This window comes from Hyaena hyaena, unplaced genomic scaffold (genome assembly GCF_003009895.1).
Source record: "Hyaena hyaena isolate Hyena2069 unplaced genomic scaffold, ASM300989v1 scaffold_103, whole genome shotgun sequence".
NCBI lineage: Eukaryota > Metazoa > Chordata > Mammalia > Carnivora > Hyaenidae > Hyaena > Hyaena hyaena.
In genome coordinates, this window is record NW_024080735.1 from 1307403 (window position 1) to 1331910 (window position 24508).

The window sequence follows — 24508 nt, forward strand, 5'->3', positions numbered from 1 at the left end:
GCTACAGCCACGGACCCCACTGTGAGCAGCACGGTAAACGAGTAGCAGCAGAACACAGCACAAACCAAGGTTTTCAGGATGCAGCTGTGACCTGTGGAAGCCTTGCAGGGGTCATGTGAGGAGGACGACAAAAGGACACAGCTGAGTCTGAGGAGGAAGGGGACACTTACGTGGTTTCCAGCACCTTCCACAGGAGGGTACAGCCGGGGCAGCTGGAGACCTGGAAGGGGCCCGAGGCCACCGGGCAGCAGGTCTCACGGCTGCTTTCTTGATTGATAGGTGGTTGTGGGGGTGTCCTGGCGGCAGGTAACGAAGTATTTGGGGGTGAAGCAGCTTCAGGTTGGCAACGTACTTCAGATGCTTATGGGATAAAAGCTCTTTTTACTGTGATTGCAACTTTTCCACAGCAGTCAAGAATGATTCAAAATAAACATTTTATTTAAAAAAGTTATCAGTGATTTTATTTCAACAGTTAAACATGTTTTACATAAAGAGAGGGGAGGGTGTTCCCACGCACGGGTGGCAGATGGGAAGCATCTTCAGCTTGGAACGGGCCGCGTCACTCTGAGAAGAACACACGTACACAGTGTCAGGTCGGAAGTGGAGTCACCGGCTGAGGGACCTCTGCAGGGCTTCGTACATTACCTGGTCCTGAGAACAGGGGACAAGACACAGAGCCGGTGAGTGTAAGGTGGGCTGAACTGCATCCCCAAAACACGTACGTGGATGTCCCAGCCCCCCAGAGCCTCACAGTGTGACTGTGACTGGAGAGAAGGTCTTTAGGGAGGTGATCACATTAAAGCGAAGCCTCTAGGATGGGCTCTAAGGCAGCATGGCCAGTGTCTCTGGAAGGAGACAGATGAAGACCAGACAGGCACAGAGACACCGTGTGAGGACTACAGCCTCTGGACCGAGGAAGGAGCACCCACTTGGCATGCAGCCCACCCGACGTGCACTCCCTTCCACGGGGAGCGCCTATGACTGACTCCATCGTTGACTGAAGTTCGCCCTAAAAGTCAGGTGATAAGCTGCTTACAGCTCCATCCATGCAGCGAAGAAAGCAGGATTCTAAAGTGTCCCAAGCCTGGATAGGAATGGGGACAGAAGCATCTGCAGGGAAGTGCCAGGGTGGCTCCAGAGGGGGAGGCCGCTCTCAGGGGGACCTCACAAGGCCTTGCCTGGGCCACATGCACATCTGAGGTCTGGGGAAGCAGCTCGACTTCTGCTTGTTTAGGCCCAAGCAGCATGTGCTTGTGTTTTTAGCCCTCGAAGATGTTTTTAAAATCGAGTGTCGTTATTCTCTTGGATGTGTGAAGTGTTCGCAAGGTTCAAGGGCAGAATACACAGTCAGAAGTGAACAAAGACCCCTCTCATCAACGCTGTGTCACAAATACTAACACTATGTCTCCTTCACGTTTAACAGGAGTGGTGGCAGAGCACACAGGACCCCTGCTCTTCCTGATGGCATGTTTAGAAGATACTAGAAGACACTCCTCCTCTCTTCAGAGTTTATCGCTCAGAGCCTCACAGCAGAGCCATCGTCGCATTCACTGCTTCACTGTGTGTTTCCAGGGGAAGTTCCCAGAGCCACCGGGCCTGCTGCAGTGGGAATGCTGGTTGAGTCCTAGGAAAGGGCTGTGGTCCTCACATCCTCACATCCCAGCCAACAAGCATGATCAGGTTTTGAGATCTTTGCCAACTGCCAGGCAAATAGTAGTGTCTTAGTTGCTTTTCTTTTATGATCAGTAAGGTGAGAATTTTTCTATCTGTTTAACAAGCTCATGTGCTCTTCTGTGAAGGGTCTGTTCCCATTCTTCATCCAGCACCTATTTTCTAGCATTTTCTGTGTTGGTCTTTTCCTCAATTTCTGGTCATTCTGATTCACCTTTGTGATATAAACTGCAAATGTTTCTCATATTTGGCCATTTGTCCTTTGACAAGTTTTTCAGCATAGAAATTTTTATCCTTCTGTATCAGATTCTGAGTCTTTCATTTATGTTGCCTGGTATGTTGATGAAAGGAAACAAGGCACGCCCCACTTGAGCTTCCAGGTAAATCTTCCAGTCTCTTCCTACCTTCACGGTTTTAGATTTTACATTTTAAGCTCTTCCAACCCCCTGCCTGCAGTGTGATGTGTGAGTCTGACTTGAACTTCTGGAGACAGCTTCCCAGCTGCCCTGACATCAAACACCATGTTTCCATCACTGGTGTGGGGACACTATTATGTACTGTTTATTATGATCAATTCATGTACCACTATCATAATGTTTTAATTATTGAGGTTTGTGTTGTTTTAGGCCCCACCCCGAGCTTGTCTGTTCTGCAGCCTCCCTAGCTATTCCAGTTTGCTTGGTTTTCCACATGCACTTTCAATTACTCCAGTTTGGTCCCCAAAACAAGCAAAAATTAAAATAAAAGACCAAAGTCATTTAAATGACTCTGAACAGTAACAAATGACCTTAGCACTGACATGTTTGCTGGCCTGCCTGGGGAACTTTTGCCAAAGGGACATGGACATCCCTAGCTCCTGGCAGGTACGAGAACAGGGCTGTTGACACGTGCGTAGAAATGCAGCCTCACTCACAGAAGCAGCCACGACAGGCTCTTCTGCACCTATGACGTATGAGGTTTCTGACCCTTTATAAGTGAATTTATGACCATTATCTTTTATTCTGAGGACACTCTGGAGTCAGCTAAAGGTGGAATGGATGTTCTCTCAATGCCACGACTCTGACACAGAACCTTGACACAGAGGGCAGGGCAGATTTTCCACTCAAGAAGGAAACCCATTTCCTGGACTGCACTCAATGTTTACCCCGATTTGGGAGAAAAAAAAGTCTATGTACTTATTTCACTCATTTTTTCAAGTACCTCTCAAAACAGTTTCAAAGGTAAACATAAAGTAGGTATTAGTGAAATGCTGAATTAACTCTGAAATAGGATAAAGGGTTCCTGTATACCAATATCACTGCTAAATCATAACAGAAAAGACATTTTAAGCATGCTTTGCTTCTAACCAGGTTAAAACAATTCCTTTTCTGTAGTAAAATAACTTTTTAAAATTCTAAAACATTATTTATTGTAGAAATATTTAAAAATGTAGATCAGCAAAAAAACATCCTTCATTTTCAGAAGTAACTATTACTTCTATTTTTGGTCTTCCAGAACTTTTAAATTACTATTTTTTCAATATTTAATTCTTTTGAATAGGTAATACATTCACGTGGTTCAAAGTTCAAACAGGTCAACTTTTGAACCCCAGCCCTCTGGCCAGTCTCTCCCCCAAGCAGCTGTCACTGCTCTCATGAGGGCCAGTTAATCTGCCAAACAAAGAGGGTGCTGCCTTCACCTTGATGTCCTGTCTTATTTTTAAAAGATCAAACAAATTAAAAATCAGCTCAGTCATCTGCTTTATTTATTACTTATTCAAAATTCATACTATGCCTACTTCCAAAAGAGAAGTTGTAGCTTCTTATTCACTAAATTTTTCAGAAATCAAATATTTAAAGATTTATGATCACCAAAAATATTAAACAGAATGAGTACTGAGTCTCACCAGCACATACATGTAGCCTTCCATGGGATGTTCCTAAGAGGATAAAAAAATTTTATAATGTCTGGAATGATAGATTCAGAAATGTTTTTAATAAAATCTGTCACACTGCCTTTGTCATGCGGCTGAGACCTTTTAAGCAAAGGCTACACGCAAAGCACCTGCTGACACAGACGGACTGAGTGACCAGGTTGGTCCACGTTCTATGCACAGGAGCCCTGTCTTTTGTGATTTCTGTATCTGCGAACCCAGCACAGGGCCTGGCACATGTGCACACCTTCGCGATAAAGGTTGAGATCTGGATCTCAGGCAAGCCCTTACAACACGGCTGGGTGTGAGGACTCTGACTTGAAATGTTTTCCTCTCAAGTGTCAATGGAGTGGGAATAATCAGGGAAATGAGTGAACCATATACTCCTGAGTGTGAAGAAGAGAATTAAAGAGCCATGGCCACTGGGTGTGAAAAACACGACTTTGATGAGCTAATAAACAGAGTTTCATGGTGCGGCTTTCACAGAGGAAAGAAAAAGGAAAAAAAAAATCAGACCATATGTTTGAGTGCGGTTTACTTTCTGACAGTGGAATAGCACCAGAGTAAGCAGAGTAAAAAGACTATAATCTGAGATAATAAATATCTGGGGGAATAACCTCAAGGCCTCAACATTTATCAATGGCCAACTGAGCCCAGGTCTCAGGTTTCAGTGAGCAGTGAAACCAGCACAATGGTTATGCTGCCCGTGAAGCGACGACGTGAAGTGACGCACCCAGGAGGCAGCACTCTGAATTCTGAGACGCAGCTGGCGGCTGGCCGTCTTAATTGTCGGGCGTCTGTCCTAACAGGTTGACAGCCTAATAGGTCCTCTCAGGACCAAACAGCACACAGTAGCTGGGGCAGGGATCTCTGGCCCCATCGGAGTCGGAGGGAGCGAGGACAGGCAGGGATGGAGAGAAAAAAGGTCCGCTCATGGCCACCATCTCTCACCCTCAACCCATTACTGAGGGTTTCTTGGGTCGGGTGACACATTTGCATTTGGTCTCTGAACTATGCCCGCCAATGAAGTGCAGGACACCAAATCCACCTGACCACTGTCCAACTCCAAATGAAGAATCAAGTGGCGCCAGGGAGGAGAGCGCTCCAAGGTTAGCAGGCAGGTATACCTGGTGTCAGAACGTGCTGGGTATTTCAGGACTAGAAGGACTGGCCCTGCAAATCTGGGGACAGGACATGCACACCTTTCTTAGATGTCTCCTGACCATTTATTCAGCGTTAATCTGCCTTGAAGCAATTGCCACTTCTGTAAGTACGTCTTCAGGCTAAAATGTGATTGAGTGCTCCTTTCATGTTTAACAAAATCTAGTGATTCTTTTTTAGCGTGAAAAGACGACTCAAAATCCCAACCTGGCCACTAACAAGTCAATTAACTTGAGTACCAGAATCCTATCTACAGATTTTCATTCTAGGGCTTGAAGTGATGACCTTTATAAAAACTCTGGGGGACCCACAACCCAGCCTGGCTAGAGTATCTAATCTCCTAACTGGCCACACTGGTTGGTTCTGGCATGGGGTCCTAACCCGGGCTGGGCTGACCACAGGCTTCCCTGACACCCTCTCACCAGAGTCGCCAGGAAACTCTCTTACTGGGGGGCATCTGGGCCTGCAGGCAACCAACTTCCCCCAGGAAACCCTCCAACCGTGCTCTCATGACTCTTGTTTTGTGGATGAGTTCCATTTCCCCCACTTATCTTAGCTGGATTTGGTTTTCGTCATTTACAACTAAAAGAGCCCTAATATTAAAAGCAGAAAGGTGGCTTATAAATGAGCCACTCAGTTTCACATTCAGAAAAGCAACACAACAAACGCTAGATCTTTCTTTTGGTTTGATTTTATTTCCTTTCGGTTTGGCTTTTGAAATGGATTCTATTTGACCCCAACCATGCCTCTACTGTCAATGGAACTGTCCTTAACCAGAAGGCAGAGGTTCTTTGCCACTGCTCAGAACCAAGAAAGACCAGGTAAAAAGGAGGAACAGAGACCCCCTAATAAACAAAACAAACAATTCACCAGAAAAAGTATTATGCAAAGGTGGTAAAGCAAAGACTTAATCCTTAATTAAGTGCAAGGATGGAAACCTAGAGAAATCTAGGAATCAGGTCAAGCAATTTTCGAGCTTTATGTGACACATCTGTAGCTATTTGTAATAAAATCACTTGAGCAACAAACAGGGAAACTTCGCAATTATAGCAGAAATTTAATCTACAAAATTCACCTTCTTGGAGCCAACAAAAAGTAAGAGTCACAAATGAGCTAGTCAAGATCAATATATATAAACCAACTGAACTTTTTTTTTTTTTTAATATTTTTATTTATTTCTAGGAGAGAGAGAGAGAGAGAGAGAGACAGCATGAGCAGGGGAGGGTCACAGAGAGAGGGAGTCACAGACTGAAACAGGCTCCAGGCTCTGAGCTGGCAGTCAGCACAGAGCCCGAGGTGGGGCTCGAACCCACGAACCGCGAGATCATGACCCAAGCGAAAGTCGGACGCTTAACCGGACTAAGCCACCCAGGCGCCCCAAACCAACTGAACTTCTATATAATAGCAACAATTAGAAAACAAAATAAAAAAGATTTACAAACAATATAAAAAAGTATAAATTATTTGGGAATGAAGTTGATGAAAGATGTGTAAGATATTTACACTGAAAACTCATAACATGACTGAGTAAATCAGGTGGATCTAATAAGGGAAATGAATTTAAAAAATGAATAAATTGAGAAATTAAATGAATCTAAATAAAAAGACCAATGTACTAAATTTATGAATTTTTAAACTCTGCTCTCACAGCTGATCTACAGATTCAGCCACATTCAAAACCCCAGCTAGCTTCTTTTGTAGGAACTGATTTAGCTGATTATAAACTTTATGTGGAAATGCAAAGGGCCTAAAATAAAACAATTTGGGGGGGTGGAAAAAGGTACAGATTTGGAGAACTTACACTATCTGATTCCAAGACACATAATAAATAATCCAGACTGTGGTAAGAAAGACATAGCACCATAAAGACAGATGTAACGCCAATGGAGCAGTACAGAAACAGATTCACACATTTATCATCAGTTTTCATTTTTTTTAAATGTTTTTTATTTATTTCTGAGAGAGAGAGATAGTGTGAACAGGGGAGGGTCAGAGAGAGAGGGAGATACAGAATCTGAAACAGGCTCCAGGCTCTGTGCTGGCTGTCAGCACAGAGCCCGACGTGGGGCTTGAACTCACCAACTGTGAGATCATGACCTGAGCCGAAGTTGGACGCTTAACCGACTGAGCCACCCAGGCACCCCCATCAATCAGTTTGCAAACAGACAGTGCAGTAATTCAATACCAAAGTCTTTTCCATAGTCGAGTCAGAGTCAGTAAGGCAGCTGTGTGGACAAACATAACAATGGCCCCTAAGTCACATCAAACTAAAACAGTAATTTGAAATGGATCACAGGTCTAAATGTAAAGGCTAAAACTATTAAGCATCTAGGAAAAAAAAAAGGAGAGAATCTCTGCAAACTTGAAATAGCCCAGATTTCTTATGACAGAACACATAAAGCATAAACAGAGGAGATATGTCAGCCTTCATCTAAATTAAAAGCTCCTGCATCCGACTTTGGCTCAGATCATGATCTTTGGCTCAGGTTCATGAGTTCGAGCCCTGCAACTGGGCTCTGTGCTAACAGCTCAGGGAGGCTGGAGCCTGCTTCAGATTCAGGGTCTCCCTCTATCTCTGCCCCTCCCCTGCTTGTGCTCTCTGTCTCTCAAAAATAAATATTCAAAATAATAAAAAATAAAAATAAAAAATTAAAGATAGCTTTATAATTTTTGTTACCTTCTTACAAGGGAAAATCCATCAAGAAAGAGAAGAATGGAACAGCTATTCAAAAGGAGGTGGCCTGGGCACCTGGGTGGCTCAGTAGGGTGAGCATCTGACTCTTCGTTTCAGCTTAGGTCAAAACTCACAATTTGTGGGTTTGAGCCCTGCGTTGGGTTCTGTGCTGACAGCTTAGAGCCTGGAGGCTGCTTCGGATTCTGTGTCTCCCTGTCTCTGCGCCCCACCCCCCCAACACTGGCTTTTTGTGTACGTTTCTCTCTCAAAAAATGAATAAACATTAAAAAAAAAGTTATATAAATAAATTAAAAGCTTCTGCTCTTCAGATAGTTTCCTCTGTATGCACATCTGATAAAAGCCTTCGATCAAGAATAAGCTAATAATTGGTACACATTTATAAGGAGAGAAAGAACTCAAGTTTTTAGGGGCAAATCCCAAGGACAAGAAACAAGAAAACCAAGTGACCAGCAAGCATGTGAAAATATGCTCACCTTCCTGGTTGTTTGGGAAATACCCACTTAAACCACACGGGACACTTGGGTGGCTAACATCCCTTGGACGGTTGACATTAAAGGACTGAGACACCCTGGTGTTTGTGAGACCGTGGAGAAGCAGAAGCCCTCACCAAGCATGGGTGGAACAGCCTGTGTCTGAGACCCAGCCAGTCCTGTCTGGGTGTTCACTCATGAGAAGTGGAAACACATGCTCATGCAAATTAAAGCATGTTCTCTCACTCTCCCTTGCTCTATCTCACATACTTTCAAAGAACCTTTATTCATAAAAGCCAATCGTGGAAACGGTCGAGTGTCCACAGGAGAAAGGACAAGATGCTGCGGTATATTTACTCTGGAAAACCGCTCAGGAAGGACCAAACTCCCAAATGCACAACATGATGAACCTCAGAGACATTATGCTGAGACACTGGACGCACTGAGTGTGTGTGGCATGGCCCCACTTGTTTCAGGTCCTTAGATGGAAGAAGTCAGGGCAGGAAGATGGGTCAGGCCCAGGGTCGCCCGGAACACTGGCCTTCGCAGACTCACCAGGACCTCCTGCGGGAACAGAAGGTCCCGTCCGCGAACTGCGGCGCCGGCCACAGCTGTCGCACGTGGCAGGACTGTGTTGTGCTCCACCGCATGTCAATAAGGTTTCCACTGAAAACAGGGAGGCTATAAAGAGCAGCAAATGTGGGGCCAAGTCCACATCTAACTCCTGGGAAGGCCCCAGGCTCCAGGTGCAGGCGAGAAATCACTTCAACTGCAACAATTTTTGTAATGACTGAATCTTCGGGAGCTTATGTCACTAGTCGCTTGGTGATCAGAAGGAAGAGCCCCAGTACTATGAACTGTAAAACTGTCCCTGGTATTAGTCGAGAAGACCGTGTTTTACGGGAAGATGCTCAGGGGAAGGAGCACATGTCCCTGTGGTGGACAGAAACCCCTGGGAGGGGAAGGCAGACCATGGTTTCTCTACAGACGGGGGAGGACCTAGTCCCGGTGCAGCGGCCTCTCACTTGACTCCAGGTGAAAGGCAGTCAGTCACATGCCTCAAAGATACCACCAGCCCAAACCAATGAACTGGTTACTGTAGTTAAAAGTGGTAAGGCGAGGGGTGTCCGGTGGGCTAAGTCACTAGAATGTGCGTCTCGAGGTTGTGAGTTTGGGTTCCAAGATGGGTGCAGCCATCACTCAACAATTACATCTTTAAAGGTGGCCACTGAGAACAAACCTGGAGGTTCCGGGGCAGGGCAGCCCATCTCCCATAACCACCTGGACTTCTGACTCTCCATTTCCGATCAGTAATTACAGTGGGAAATACTAGGCCTGGGGTAAAAAAATGGCTAATGATTTAAAGGAAATTTGAGTCCTGCAATTAGGTCTCGTGGCTAAGGCATGTGACACTCCTAGGGCACAGAAGACATGAAAGAGAACGAAATCGATGACAAGAGAATTCAAGCCAGAGGCTTCCTAGGGTTGGACATGCCCCGCAATGCTGTCACCACTGCCACCCAAGTTATTACAGATGGGGCCCCTCCGCACCGTAAGAGGCACACACACAAAATCTGATGTTTTATGTAAAGTGATGTCAGCTATTTCCTTTAGCCTTTCTCCAACCTTCCGCGGGGACATTCCCACCAGGTGAGTCTGGCCAGGCAGATAAAAGGCTGCCTGCAAGGGTAGAGAAGCTCTGATAACTGGTGAACCAGACGGATTAGAAATCCCAAGAGGGTGGAGAGGGGTCATTCCCTTCTGGCTTCAGTCTTCCAAGAAATATGCAAAGCTATAATCTCTCAAGAATGTTCTCACAAAAGCAATTATTTTCTTTGTTTTCATGAGCTACCAGTCACGATTCCAGTCTCTTTTCTGTACACACTTTAGAAGAATTTCTTACCTTTTTTGATATAGATGATTTTACTTTCTTGAAAGCTTCTTCGAAGTGCTTCTGACTGACCTGGAGCTCACCTGTGGGGCAGACGCACAGTGTATTCACTTCTCAGTAGTCAAGGGAAGGTGGGATCACATGATCACATGCTTCTACTCTTTTTCAGAACAATTCAAGCCTGATACAGTCTGCTCATCACATTTTTGGGACACTTTTTCATCTTCATTTAATTTACACACACCTGACCATATTTAATTTTACACAAGTGTGTGAATTCTTGATTAGTGTCTATTTTAGTGTAATCTTTTCCCCTTTAGCAATCAAAACAGTTTATTTTGGGACAACTTATATAAAAAAGTACTTTGTTCATCTTTAATTAAGAAAGATATTCTTACCCTTTAAAAAAAACCAAAACAGTTCATGTTTCTACTACCCCCCCCCCCCCCATTTACAGAGATATGTTGACATCTAACATCTGTAAGTTTAAGGTGTACAACGTTGGGGCACCTGGGTGGCTCAGTCAGTTAAGCGTCTGACTTTGGCTCAGTTCATGATCTCATGGTTTGTGGGTTCGAGCCCCACGTCGGCTCTGTGCTGACAGCTAGCTCAGAGCCTGGAGCCTACTTCAGATTCTGTCTCCCTCTCTCTCTGACCCTCCCCTGCTCACGCTGTCCCTCTCTCTCAGAAATAAAGAAAACATTAAAAAAAAAAATTAAGGTGTACAACGTGATGATCTGATACATGCATGTAGTAACCACCACAAGGTTAGTTATTAACACCCCCCTCCCCTCACATGATTACTTTTTTAATGTGTGGTAATAACAATATCTGTCTTAACATCTTTCAAATAGATGATCTATATTGCTAATTATAGTCATCACGTAATACATCCGGTCCCCAGAATCTGCTCGCCTCCCAGCAGGAATCTGTACCCTTTGACCAACGTCTTCCCATTTCTCCTACCCTGTATCAGGTTTTAATGCAGAATTCCCCAGAGATATCACTCCTAAAAAGATACCCTTTAGGGGCCCTTCTTTAACAATGTTTACACCTTAATGGTGATGTTTAATGAGGAAGAACCAGAACTATTTTTTTTAAAAGATGAATTCAAATAATTTAGCTGGGAACAAAAAGTATTATTCCATAGTATTTATGAGTCCATGGGACGCCTGGGTGGCTCAGTCTGTTAAGCATCTGACTTTGGCTTGGGTCATGATCTCATAGTTTGTAAGTTCAAGCCCTGCATCAGGCTCTGCACCCTGCTTGGGATTCTCTCTCTGCCCCTCCCTAACTCAAGCTATCTCAAAAAAAAAAAAAAAAAAGAAACAGAGAGAGAGAGAAGAGAGTCCATACATGTAATTATAGGTTATGGAATTACAATATCACAATATATATACAATGTACAGAGATAAAAACACAATAATGGATCACGAGGGGTTCTAATTCTTTTAAAAAATTTTTTACAATTTTATTTTAGGAGGTGCCTGGGCAGCTCAGTCAGTTGAGCATCTAACTCTTGGTTCAGGTCATGATCTCACAGTTTCATGAGTTTGAACCCTGTGTCTGATTCTGTGCTGGTGATGCGGAGCCTGCTTGGTATTCTTTCTCTCTCCCCTTCTGCTCCTCCCCTGCTCACACTGTCTGTCTCTCTCAAAATAAATAAATAAACTTAAATATAATAAATAAATTAAAAAATTTTTATTTGCGAGAGAGAGAATGCACAAGTAGGGAAGAAGGGAAGAGGCAGAGAATCCCAAGCAGGTTCCATGTCCAGTGCAGAATCCAATGCAGGGCTCAGTCCTACAACCATGAAGTCATGACCTGAGCCGGAAACAAAAAGTGTAGTTGTAGGCATCAGTCAGCAAGAGACCTGTTCACAGTCCCTGGAGGACAGAGACCTAGAAGTTCTAAGTACAGCAGGGCAGGGGCATCAGAATGTGCTGAATGATCACTATGTCACGTCTCAACAGCTCTATTAGTAGCGGCCAGTATGTGAAGAGAGGCCTGTACATTTTCAGGGAGAAATCCCAAATACTGTCAGACTCTGCTCTTGGGCAGTATGCTCACACGATGTTCCTCACAAGATACTTTCATTTTGCATGTTATATCACCTACTTCCAAGAGGAATCTGAAAGAGCTTACGATAAAAGAAGTTCAGGTACCTGATTCTGACAATTAAACAACAAAATTTATGGCGTGGATGGTGGGTACTGACAAATGTAAGCCACACAGATGTTGTGTGATGGGAACAAAAGTTAGTTCTGAGACTCAGTAGCCAGAGGAACAAAGGGAGGAGAAAATCAGTAGGAATAAAAAAAGACAAGTTTTGGAAATGCAAGGGACAAAAGATCAACGTGGACTTGACCTGCAGATGAAGCACAGGCTGAGAGGACAGAGAGGTGTGTGTGAAGGTCCGCGGGTGGCAGCAGAGCACGGCCACAACTGCAGGCGACCAGGCAAGTGTGGCAGAAACCAGGCGGGATGTGGGCTCCTGGACAGGCCCCAGCAAAACATCAGAGAAAAGCTGCCAGGACACGGTCACTTTCCAGGTCAACAGTGGCTTTAGCAATCCAGAGTGATAAGTAAGAGGAACTGAAAAATTCTGGAAAGAAAGGTACCTTTCTCGCTCCCGCTCTTCGGTCCTGACATCTCCTGTCTCAGGGCACAGACAGAAGCTTCTCGTACCAAAGCAGAGAGGTCTGCACCCCTGTAAAAACAAAACCATCCTGATTTATTCTTAGACACTGCAAAGAACAGAAAGAAGTCTGACAGCAATTTTAAGTCATATATTATACAATTAGGAAAGAAACCTACCTATAAAGGTGGGGTAAATGGATTATGGTCAATAAGAAAGAGCTTTTCACTTTTACTTAAAATTTTTCTAACTTTCAAAAGACGGGTAGTTACGATGCAAACAAGGCAATGAACCATAACTACTCCAATGCTAACAGCTATAGATACTAACGTTAATGTGACAAATGAGTCGCCCAGTCAACAGAAAGAAACAAACATACGTGTCGTAAAGCCTTCATTCACAAGGCCTACGCTGCCAACCAGCTGACCGTCCACACGCTACCTAATGTCTCGAGTAAGCTTCTACAAGAAGTCATTTATGGCACCCAGTTCAAAAGGGGGAACGTAAAGGCCAGAAAGTCTTTAATGCCTTTGACTCAAGCCCGAACTGAGTGGGCCTGTCATAAATGACCTACAACAGGAAAGCTAGCAAGCCTTCATGTAATCACGCTGTGTGATAACAGACCGAGTCAGCATGGTTCCTGAGTTCGGTGGAAAACGCCGGTGCTGACTGGTGCTTCACCACATTACATCTTTAACAGAATTCTTGGAGCCCTTTGGGAAAGAGTTTGAATCTAGGGGGAAAAAACTCATTTCTAGACATTAAACTTATTTCATGTCTGAAGTTGACAAACCTGATAATATATAAAATTAAATGCCCACAGAGCTTACATAATGAAGTGGATCCAATGTTTCTGCGGTTAGGGGCTGGTTTACAATGCTACTTAATAATTACATGCATGTGTGGGTGTTCATTGCTCTCCTTTACAGTAAAACCTCTCACACAGGTGTGGAGACACCTTTATCACAAATGAATAGCTGAAGCCTAGAATTATGTCTTTCAAAGTGTGAAAACAGCGGCATAAACCCTATAAGTGTACACCATTCAACCATAACCTTGACCCTTTATAATGTACACCCCACACTGGAATCCAAGGATTTGGCCTGGGCTTACTTAGCTCTGCTGTGAATGGAATATCTTTTCAGATTTTAGCACTAGAAGCTCTAACTACTCACTTAAGCCTTTCCTCCATTAACAGTAAGTTCCTAACAGGCATGGGGTGAGGGGGAGACACTCTCCTTATAGGGTGGGAGGGGTGTCACCACCAGGCTTGGTGCTCTGATTGCATCCTGTCATCCAGACAACCCCTGATCATGCACCTGAGCCAGGGCTGCTGGACAAAGAAGAGGCTTGTGACCCTGGACAACGTATGAGAAACCCTGGACCCTGGACGTATGAGAAAGCGAGGAAAAAGGAGGTATCCTGACTGCCCATCCCGAAAACAGAGTGGTTTCAAGTGCAAGCGTCTTGAGAAGAGACACACAACTCTTCAACCAGAACTGGAAATGACCAAGTGCCTGTTCTCTACACTGCTGAAGAGAGACTCCTGAAGGCCTCAAATGTGAAACATCAACTTGCTTATTTGGCTTTGACCTACAAGAATGTCCTGAGCACCAAGTATACTGAAGATAACCAACAGGGCTTTAAAAATAAGCCAGACAGGCAGATGTCTATCCGTGAGTTAAATGTGAGTTTCATTTTCTTCTCTGTCTCCAAAGTGAAAGTTAGCAAAGGTCTGATTTCTGGCTTCTACTGTCGGCTGCTGGAGGCGAACACCCTGAGCCATGGGAAATGCAGCTCACACCTTACTCTTGGAGGTGCCAGAGCACCTGGGAACACACAGCCGACAATGAAAGGTTGGCTCAAATGTTCCCGGAAAGGGAAAGACAACCGGTGAGGGCAGGGGGGCTGTGTACCAGGACTCAACACACAGGACTGGACTCCCCTCCTGGGGCTGAAAGTTCCTCGGGGCCTCAAAATGGGTGGTCCCTTCTCTAAGAAGGAAGAGGCCAGAAGAGGGGTTTTACAGGACCTCCGACTCAATGCTCCCCACACGACCACCTTCCCCCATTTCGCCCGAGGCAACGGAGCTTCGGAGACGTAATGGAGCAGAGAAGCAGGTACTCACGAATAGCAGTCACAGCGAAGGTCCCCAGCAAGGGCTTCCAAACTGACATCTGCGGCCAGCGGGGGTTTGGTGCCATTCTAAGAGAGAAAAAAATCAGCTTCCAGTAGGGTTTAAAGTGCAGTACTTTTCCACATTCTAGGTTCTTAATAAACAGTAATGACTGACTCAATGATAATCACTGACTCCTAGACCAGTGTGGAAAGATTTTTATAATTTCCAATTTCGAGAAATAAGGTTAAGAAGCAGATGCCAACATTCAGAAAGTTAAAGGCAAGTGATTTATGCCTGTGACGTCTGAAGAAACTGTAGTCGTGGCAGGAACAAAATCCACCACCTGATGTTGTCCACAGGGAGGAGCACCTCTCTTTGGCGGGTTACACATGGCAGACTCTGGGGCAGTGCTCTGCTGTGACGTGGGGCTGGCCAAGAACCTGAACGGAGACAACGACACAGCCCTCCAGGCTCCGTGTGTTCTTTTGGAGCTCTTATCTAAACCCTGATCCAGACATTGGTGCCAAGGCCTCTCCGACTCACACACCAAGGGAAGCTGGAGAGGATAAGCGTCAGAACACGCCCCACAGCGCCTTACACGTACACTGCAGATTTAGTGACATTTCAGTGACTAAAACCACAGAGGCAAACAAAAGTTTCTAGTGCTTTAAGATGTGTGAACTGGTCAGATGGTAGGTATTTGCTTTACTCTTCTGATTCACAACTTACACATACGCTGCGTACAGTCTTCCCTTTGTAGCAAACACTATGTTAGAACGCATAGGAAATAAATCAGCCTCAAGGTGAGTTTTAAGGATCAGCGCGGCTGGTGCTCTGAGGCAGAGGTCATGGCCAGATGGCCGGGCACTGCACGCAGATGCCCCGTGACTTATCACTTCTTCCCAGCTCGGCCTGAGTAAGGATTACATAAACTATGTCTGCGAGCTGCTATATTTGATAAAATGCAAATGCTCATCTAATATAGGTTCAAGAAATAGTTGTGTTTCCCGCTCGATCCACTTTGACCTGGGAAGTCATCCAGGGGAATAAACTCCAGGGGACCTTAGGCAAACACTCTTGGTGCTTTTTTCTATTTTCCTCCAGCTCTGTGTAAACTAGATGGCCAGACGGCACGATCTCTTCTTCTTCTTTTTTTTTTTTAATATTTTTATTTATTTCTAGGGGAGAGAGAGAGAGACAGCGTGAGCAGGGGAGGGTCAGAGAGAAAGGGAGATACAGACTCTGAAATAGGCTCCAGGCTCCGAGCTGGCAGTCAGCAGAGAGCCCGACGTGGGGCTCGAAACCAAAAACCGTGAGATCATGACTTGAGCTGAAGTTGGATGCTTAACCGACTGAACCACCCAGGCACCCCAAAAAAGGTAATCTAAATATAACTTAAGAACAAATGACTTACATAGATGTAAACCGGAACCATTTCTAGGTGGAATTTTCAGCAAATGGTTTTCAAAATCTTTTGGTTACTTGTAACCTTAAAGTTTTGCTAAATTAAACTGAGTTAAGTGAAATTCACTGCATGTCTAGGTCACTCACAAATGAAGTACCGAAACGCTACTAAAACCAGGTTCATCTACTTTGGCTTTGCAGAGGGACACAAGATACTTGGGTACATGTTTTGGAAACATGTTTTGTGTTGCCAAAACATTTACTGTGAGAAAGCATACATTTCTAGAGATTCTAAGTATTTACAGGGGTGCCTGGGAGGTGAGTGAAGAGTCCGACTCTTGATCTCAGCTCAGGTCATGATCTCATGATCTCAAGACCTCTGTTGGGCTCCTTGCTGGGCATGGAGCCTACTTAAAAAAAAGTATTTAGAAATTTGCAAAGGCACAGAAGGCTAGTGAAGCAACAGTTCACAATTGTTCACTTCTCAAGTTTCATTATAAATTAAGGTTTTTAAAAGTTAAAAAAGAATTTCAGTCAGGTAAGACTGAATACATTTAAGGGTTAAAAAAAAAGTTTCAATACCAAAAATGTGCTTATGTACAACTGAACCCGAATTTGCTCTCAACTGCGGCAAGGCAAGTTTCCTTGGATTACTAGTCTGCTCTTAATGAGAAATTACATAACTGTTGAACTTTCTATATTTGCTCAAGAGGTCTTTAAGTAGCCCAACACTTAAACAGGTGTTTCACAGTGAACTATGATCCTAATCTGACCATATGTTTTAAGACCTCTGATATTTTTGACAAACTTCCCAATTTCAAATCCTAAATGAAGTCTTTTTATCTTAGAATTAACTTTGAAATTGACCAGAGGGCCCCTAAAACATATCAAAAGATTTTTTTTCTCTCCTTCTAGAAAAGAGGGAGATGTTGAAGCAAGGCTCACTTGATAGTACAACCAACATACTGAATAAGAAGTACCACCAGGGTTCTATTTGTGTAGTTCTAGAACTACTGCAGAAAGTAGAGTCTGATATGTCCTGGAATAACACTGTATAAAACCAGTTTTCATTTAAAGATGCTGTGTCACAGAAACAATCAAATCTCCTGTCAATTCTATCACAGTGAACTCTAATCAGATCTTTAACAATGGGCATTGTTTGAAGGTATTTGTCATTTATAGAGAGTTACTGTTTTACTCAGGCGCTTTTGCAATAATGTTCCTGCCAAAGTGGGTCATCAGGGAGGTTCACAGCAACGCCCTGGCACACACAGGTTTCTGGTAACTTCAAGATCATAAAAATGAACTGGGTAAGAATTTCTAGAACTAATGGAAAAACCTGATTCAAACAGAACAAGAATTGGTAACATGGGACTAAATGAACGGAGGTCACAGATTTATCTCTGGCTTGAAGCACTGGTTCCTTATGTTTTCTTTATCCAGATTTGAGGAACCATGGATGACTTACACTAGTCAGGTAAAGTACACCTTTGTAAACAAAGATGAAACACCTATCTCCCTACCTGATCCCCTAACATCCAAAAAATGAAGGTAACTATAGAGATAAACTTATTTGCACCTTTGTCATTCTCCATTCTAATCCTGTTCAGTGCCTCTGAGGCTTTGTTATGCACCTGTCACTAGACCAGGTCCTGAATTCCAGTTTCCTCAAACATCTGGTTACAACTCTCCAAAATAACACTCCACTCCCCCTGCCTTGCCCATGAATGAGAACCACTAAGAACAAAGTCTGCCTTCTGATCTCTGAAGGAGTCACGCCAGGTGGTCCTCACTGCCCAGAGGGCAACAAACTTTTGGGTCTTCACCTCTGGGTACACACCACACAGTTGAAGAGGCTCCACCTGACACCTGGTCAGTCCTGCACCAGCAGTGCCCAAAGGGGAGAGAAGCAATCACCATGGAGGTGGGCTGCCTCCTCCCAGCACACCAAATGGAGCCTCCATACTTTAACTAAACATACCCCTCTCTTCTCTCTCCTCTTCCCTGGCATTGGGCTGAGAAGATGTCCTCAACTGTATCATCCAGGCCAAGACCAAGGTGGGTAATCCAACCTCCAAATGACTGCTGGACCTGCCCCAATCCTCCTGCCTCAGTTTCTCTTGAACAAACTCAGCCTTTCTCCATCATGCCTGTCTCTCTGAGCCTACAGTCTATTTCCCTGTCTTTAGTTAATGACCCCAAATCCAGGGAACCTTGCGTCCAGGTTCTATACAAAGGAGATACAGGGCACAGGTAACCAGAATAAAACCATCTGTGTGGTCTTCAGACCCTAAAAGTTTGCTGGACTCCATGGCTGTACCAGCACACACTGTGAGGTGTCCAGAGGGCAGCTGGAAGTGGCACCCAGCCTTAAAGTTTTGGTCTCCTGAGGCAGGCTGTGGGCAGATCAGAAGGGGGGAGTTGTTAAGAAAGAGACAAGGCCCCAAACAGAGTCATTCATGCCAAGTCCCAGTCAGCAACAAGACTTAACACCCAACCCAACCGTAGTCTAGCCTCTCCTAAAAGGTGACTTTCAGCCCACAGGCCTGGAACTCCCAGTCGCCACCAGTCAGGGGACCTCTTAACATGGAAGAGTGGTCAGCACTAGTGAGACAATCCCCCTGACAGGCCTTTCCGATCCCTAAGGAAGGTGACCTGGTCTGAAATGATTCACTTCTTGCTAATACACTTCCTTGTCCCACCTCCTTTCTGCCTTTAAAAGCTTTTCTTTTTCTATAGCTCTTCTGAGTTTGTTTCTACCTGCTGGACGAAATGAATGCTCCCAGATTCATGAACTGTTGAATAAAGCCAATCTGATCTTTAATTACTTAGGTCAAGTGTGTTGTTTGACAACAACGTGAATGTACCAATGCCAAAGAATGGTGCACTTAACAATGGTTAAAATGTGGACAGTGATTTTCTCTGACCTTGGCTGTAGAGACATTTTTCCAGATAGGTCTCCTTGGGCAAGGGAAAACCAAAGTGAAATTAAACTATCAGGACTAGATCAAAATAAAAAGCTTCTGCACAGCAAAGGAAACAATCAGCAGAACTAAAAGGCAGCCTACGAAACAGGAGAAGGTATTTGCAGATGGCATATCTGATAAATGGTTAGTATCCAAAATCTATAAAGAACTTTACATAAGTCAACATTGAAAAAAACCCCAGATAATCCTATTAAAATGGACAGAGGACCTGAAAAGAAATTATTCCGAGGAAGATACACAAAAGGCTAATAGACACATGAAAAGATGTTCAACATCACCAAATATCAGGAAAATACAATCAAAACCACAGTGAGGTACCACCTCACACCTGTCAGAATTGCTCAAATCAAAAAGACAAGAAACAACAGATGCTGGCGAGGATGCAGAGAAAGTGGGACCTTTGGGCACTGTTGGTGGGAATGCAAACTGGTGCAGTCACTCTGGAAAACAAAGTAGAGTTTCCTCTACTATAGAACTACCCTATGACCCAGCAATTGCACTATGAGGGATTTACTCAAAAGATAGAGGAGTGCTGATTTGAAGGGGCACATGCACCCCAATGTTTATTGCAGCATTATCTACAATAGCCAAAGTATGGAAAGAGCCCAAGTGTCCACTGACTGATGACTGGATAAAGAAAATGTGGTAAGTATACACAATGGAGTATCACTTAGCCATAAAATAGAATGCAATCTTGCCATTTGCAACAACTTGGACGGAACTATGCTTATTTCACATAGCATTTCACTATGCTAAGTGAAATAAGTCAGGAAGAGAAAGACAAATACCATATGATTTCACTCATATGTGGAACTTAAGAAAAATGAGCAAGGGGGAAAAGCGAAAGAAACCAAGAAACAGATTCTTAACTCTAGAGAACACACTGCTGGTGTACACCTGAAACTAATAAAAACTCAAAAATGATGGTTAAAATGATAAATTTAAGTTAAACATATTTTACTATGATTAAAAGAGAGGAAGTTATGTGCTCACTTCGGCAGCACACATACGAGAAGAAAAGGGAAGTTATGACCCATTTATAGTACTTTTCCTACAATTGAGTAAATATTAGAAGTTATGGAAAGTTCGGGTTCAAAAAGTATTTCATGATATACTCCTTTTATTTCAATAACTAAATCTATCTCTAGTCAAAGAAATCTATTCTTTGTCACATAACAGTGTCTGGAATCAGAATGACATCTATTTATATAGCTGATTGAAAAAATAAAGGAAGGAAAATGAACATAATCTTAGTACCATTAATTTGCAGTTTCCTGTCAATCTCTAAACACATACATAGAAACATATATATCTATATCCTGCTTTTCTGAGCTACAGTTTGCTCATCACTAAAAGGAAAACAATAATTGAATACTTAAATATCTCATTTCAAACAGTTCAAAAGGCAGTTGGAAGGATTAAACATATCCACACATGCAAAATATTTGCAACACAGTTATGAGCTTCAAAAGAATTTCCTATTATTGTATCTGATATTCCTGGCTTGTGAAAATTGGACAGATAATGTTTCCAGGTGAGATATTAATATACATTTTAGTCTTATGTGACACATTTGAAAAAATAAATGAGGAATTTGGGGTCTTTTGGTGGAATTTTTATCGTTACTTTAAAAACTATACATTATCTGGGGTCCCTAGGGAGCTCAGGCAGTTAAAGCATTGCCTCTTGATTTTGGCTCAGGTCATGATTTCAGAGCCCACATTGGGCTCTAGGCTGACCGTGTGGAGCCTGCTTGGGATTCTCTCTCCTTTATTTTCTGTCTGTCCCCTGCTCACTCACTACCTCTCTCTCTCTTAAAATAAACACTTTAAAAAAGGCATTATATAGGGGTGCCTGGGTGGCTCAGTTAAGCATCCGACTTCAGCTCAGGTCATGATCTCAAAGTTTGTGGGTCCGAGCCCCGCATCAGGCTCTGTGCTGACAGCTAGCTCAGAGCCTGGAGCCTGTTCGGATTCTGTATCTTTCTTTCTCTGACCCTCCCCTGCTTGTGCGGTCTCTCTCTGACTCTCAAAAATAAATAAAAAACATTAAAATTTTTTAAAAAAATAAAAAAGGCATTATACATAAAAAGGCTATTATCTCAAAGCACTTGGCAGATATCAAAGGATCATTTTGGCTTTTTGATATAGGGCAAGTTCTAATGATGTTTGTTTAAGGAAGAAATGGAAGTTAAAAGAAAAAATCCCCTTGCTCAAGGGCATTTTTAGTGATAAGCCTCTTGTTACCACATCATTACCAGAAATACCAAAAAGTTTGTCACTGCTAATTTTTCTCTTAAAGAAACAGGCTCTAAATGATACTGAGAAGTTTCTCTGACCTACAGATCTTCTCAGATTCTTAGGACCAAGATGAAAGAATTTTATTGTAACTTCTCCGTATTATTTCATATATTAATAAGAAAAGAGGAAACAGCATATACAACAAACTGGGGGATTCAAGTAAAATGCTAGTAAACTTTGAAATGGAAAGGGTAAACAATGAAAATCCCACTTAGTTTCTTAGTTTGGGCTAATTATAGAGTGTGTGCAGAGACGGGGTCTAATTGTGGATTCTCCCCTGAAATCAGAGGTCTGAATCCTATCCCTATGCCCACTCTGGCTCTTTATGAACAAGAACATTCTAGGTCTGGAGAAGGGTGATGAGGAGGGGGAGAGAAGGAGAAGGGGAGGGGAGTAGGGCCCAGAAGGGGAAGGGAGGGAAGGGGAAGGAGGAGGAGGAAGGGAGAGGGGAGAAGGGAGGGGAGGAGGAGGGGCAGAAGGGAAAGGGAGGAGGGGGAGAGGGTGGAGTACACTGCAGTGCAAACCCCTCTGCAAGGTGAGCGCCCAGGCTCCTGAGGAAACAGGCAGCACACCCTTAATGGGAGAACTACCCACTGTGTCAGAGAGGAGTCACCGACCACACCTTACCCCTCTGCCTGCATCGTTGACAGAGGCTGAGAACTGACCATGTACGAGTTCAAACCACAAGGCTACAAAAAGCTGCTTTTAAAATCAAATTGATTTTTCATCAAAATGTCTTTGTTTTTTTTTTTCCTTTCCATACTCACAACCCTGTACGTGGAAGTTGCCCAAAGGATGTCTGTCTCCAATTCTACGTGCCTCCTCCTAAACCTCTATGTTTATGCCAGAAAACTATTCTTTAAAAAAACAACTTCCCCCCCGCCCCTCCCCATATACTACATGCTCACGACAGAACACATGCAAACTCAAGGTGGAGGAGAGAAGCACATCTGGGGCGCCGGGCGGTCCCCAACACTGTCAGGTAGGCCTTGCTGCTCTCCGAGAACGTCCACACTCACGGCCAGCCGGTGCTGTTCTCCTGCTGAACAGAACCTTGCAGAGCGTGGACATCACACAAGTCCACCCTGTGACCAGGATGGACCAAGACAAAGATGACAAAAACCCTGAGCATCGTTGTGTCTGAACACAGACAAGTGCACACAGTGTCCTGGCTAACGTGTCAGCGGCTCCGTTACCAACCTCAGTGTCCACGGGGTCTAGCCTTCCTTGCAGGGAAGTCTAAAGATTCCCCATCACAGTGTCACGTCTGCCTTTTCAAGATGACTCAGGGCAAAGCCCCTCTCATCTCTGGAAACCTTTCACCCACAGGGAGTGCTGACCTCCCTGAGGTGAGCCGCTCACAGTGCGTGGCTGGCAGTCAATGTTCGGCTGGCAGTCACATTGCCTGGCTGGCAGTCACAGCGTGTGGTGGCGGTCAGTGTGCAGCTGGCGGTAAGCATGCGGCGACGGTCACACTGGGAAGAGCTAACAAAGCACCCTGGAGGTGTGCACTCTGCATTTACACAGTGGACATGGCTGGGCTACCTGTTCCCTTGATTTTTCTCCCTCCTCAGGAATGAATGAATATGCTTGTTGCTTGTTTTTGTAGAAACACATATTCTCCTTTGGCGTGGACAACAAGCCCCTCAGAGGTCAGGCGTCCGTCTTGGGTTTCACAGTCTGCACAGCTCACACAGGAACAGGAATATGTGCGGTTTACAATACTGTGGGCTAATACTCTATTATCTTACTTTCTTAATAATTTACCTTTGAAGTGGGGGTACTTGGAGCATTTACCCCTTAGTCTGAGGACTAATAATTTTGGCAAACGGCACTGAGATGAAGTGTCCAGTTGTCTCCCGGCTGACTGAGCACCACAGAGGACGAAACACATCGGAAACGACCATCGACCAAGGCCCTGAACACCACGTGCATCTCGTCTGGCACGCGTGTTCCGGCCTCCGCCCTTAATTAGTGATATCCCAGGGGCGAGTGTGAGTTATCACGTCATTGCACCTGCAGGGATCTGTGGGAACAAACAGGGAGCGTGTGCACACGCTCGTGCGTGCTGACGTCCGTACACATCGGCTTTAACCAAAGCAAACAAATCCTTGGGAACAGGATCCCAGACAGAGCCCAGGGGAGGGAGAGAAGGACCACGGGCTCATCACCACACTTGCCGGGTACAAAGACTCAGGGACATACAACTGTAGCAGGGTCTCTTGGCTCCAGCACCCCGCATACTTTGAGTCGGATAATTCGTGTTGTGCTCTGCAGGTGGTCCAGCAGCACCATCACCCCCAGCCACAGCCCTACATAATTGTCCCCAGATGCTGTCCAGGGGTGGCTGGGTGGGTCGAGAGCAGCTAGACCAAAGCAATGTGTCTTCATGTCTCTAAACTGCAGCCACGTGCGGCTGGCAGCCCGAGGGCTCTCGGGAACTCCCGAGCTCCGAGCCGACTCCTGCCTGGGTAACACCCGGGTACCAGAAGCTCCAGCAGCATCAGCTCCTTGTCCCCGGACCCTCATCTATTCAGCGGTCCAAGAGGAGAGTTTATCCTCCTCGGTCTCTGCCCCTCGACTCTATGGTTAGCCCAGCGTCCTACTGAACCTGGACACGGTTCTCCACGGCCTCTTTGCTGCGCCCCGACACGGCCTGGTTCTGGTGCACTTCACTGCACAGCCTTCACCTCCCCTTCCTCTGAGGAGTCTTCCAGACTGCTGTCAGTGGGGGCCTCAACCCACATAGCTGCCCTCGCTCCTCTGTCAGGAGGCAGCTGGAAGGAACGATGGCCCAGAGTCTCCCACTGCCAATGGGGGGGGGGGCATCCTTCCCCCAGGAAGCCCTGGGGCACTGGGAGCACAACCCTGGGGATGAGCCAAGCTCTGGGTGGATGGGACAGATCCAGGTCACCACATAGGTCACCTCCAGGATAGAGCATGCTCAGGCGTCCTCATGAGGTTGAACTTGTGCAGGCTCAGCTCCTTCCCCTGCCCCAGGCTGCAAGAACATGGCTACAAGGCAAATGGGAGCACTGACCCCTGGCAGAGAGGGAAGGGGCCCCCAGCAGGGGAGCAGGGGTGGTGGCTGAAGCCTGCCTCCCTACTGGGACAAGGCGGGGGAGGGGGGCCCCCCCGGCAGCGGAAGAAGGGAGGGAAGTGAGGCAGAAAGAAGGGATGATGGAGAGAGTCAGGGGACCCTGAAGCTCGGCACAGTGAATACAAAGGAAAAGACAGAAGTCAAAGCACAAGACAAATGA

General features: G+C 44.9%; 1 protein-coding gene across 3 annotated transcripts in view; it reads right to left on the bottom strand.

Annotated features, from left to right (window-relative positions):
• Positions 1–439: 439 nt before the first annotated feature.
• Positions 440–24508, bottom strand: part of NVL (nuclear VCP like) — an 86137-nt gene continuing 62068 nt past the window's right edge. For all 3 annotated transcript variants that reach the window (XM_039235807.1, XM_039235809.1, XM_039235808.1), the window contains 4 exons: positions 14567–14643; positions 12422–12510; positions 9813–9883; positions 440–651 (listed from right to left, as the gene is read on the bottom strand). In XM_039235807.1, coding sequence (XP_039091738.1) covers positions 607–651; positions 9813–9883; positions 12422–12510; positions 14567–14643 — 282 coding nt within the window. In that variant the 3' untranslated portion in view covers positions 440–606. The remainder of the gene's footprint in view (positions 652–9812; positions 9884–12421; positions 12511–14566; positions 14644–24508) is intronic.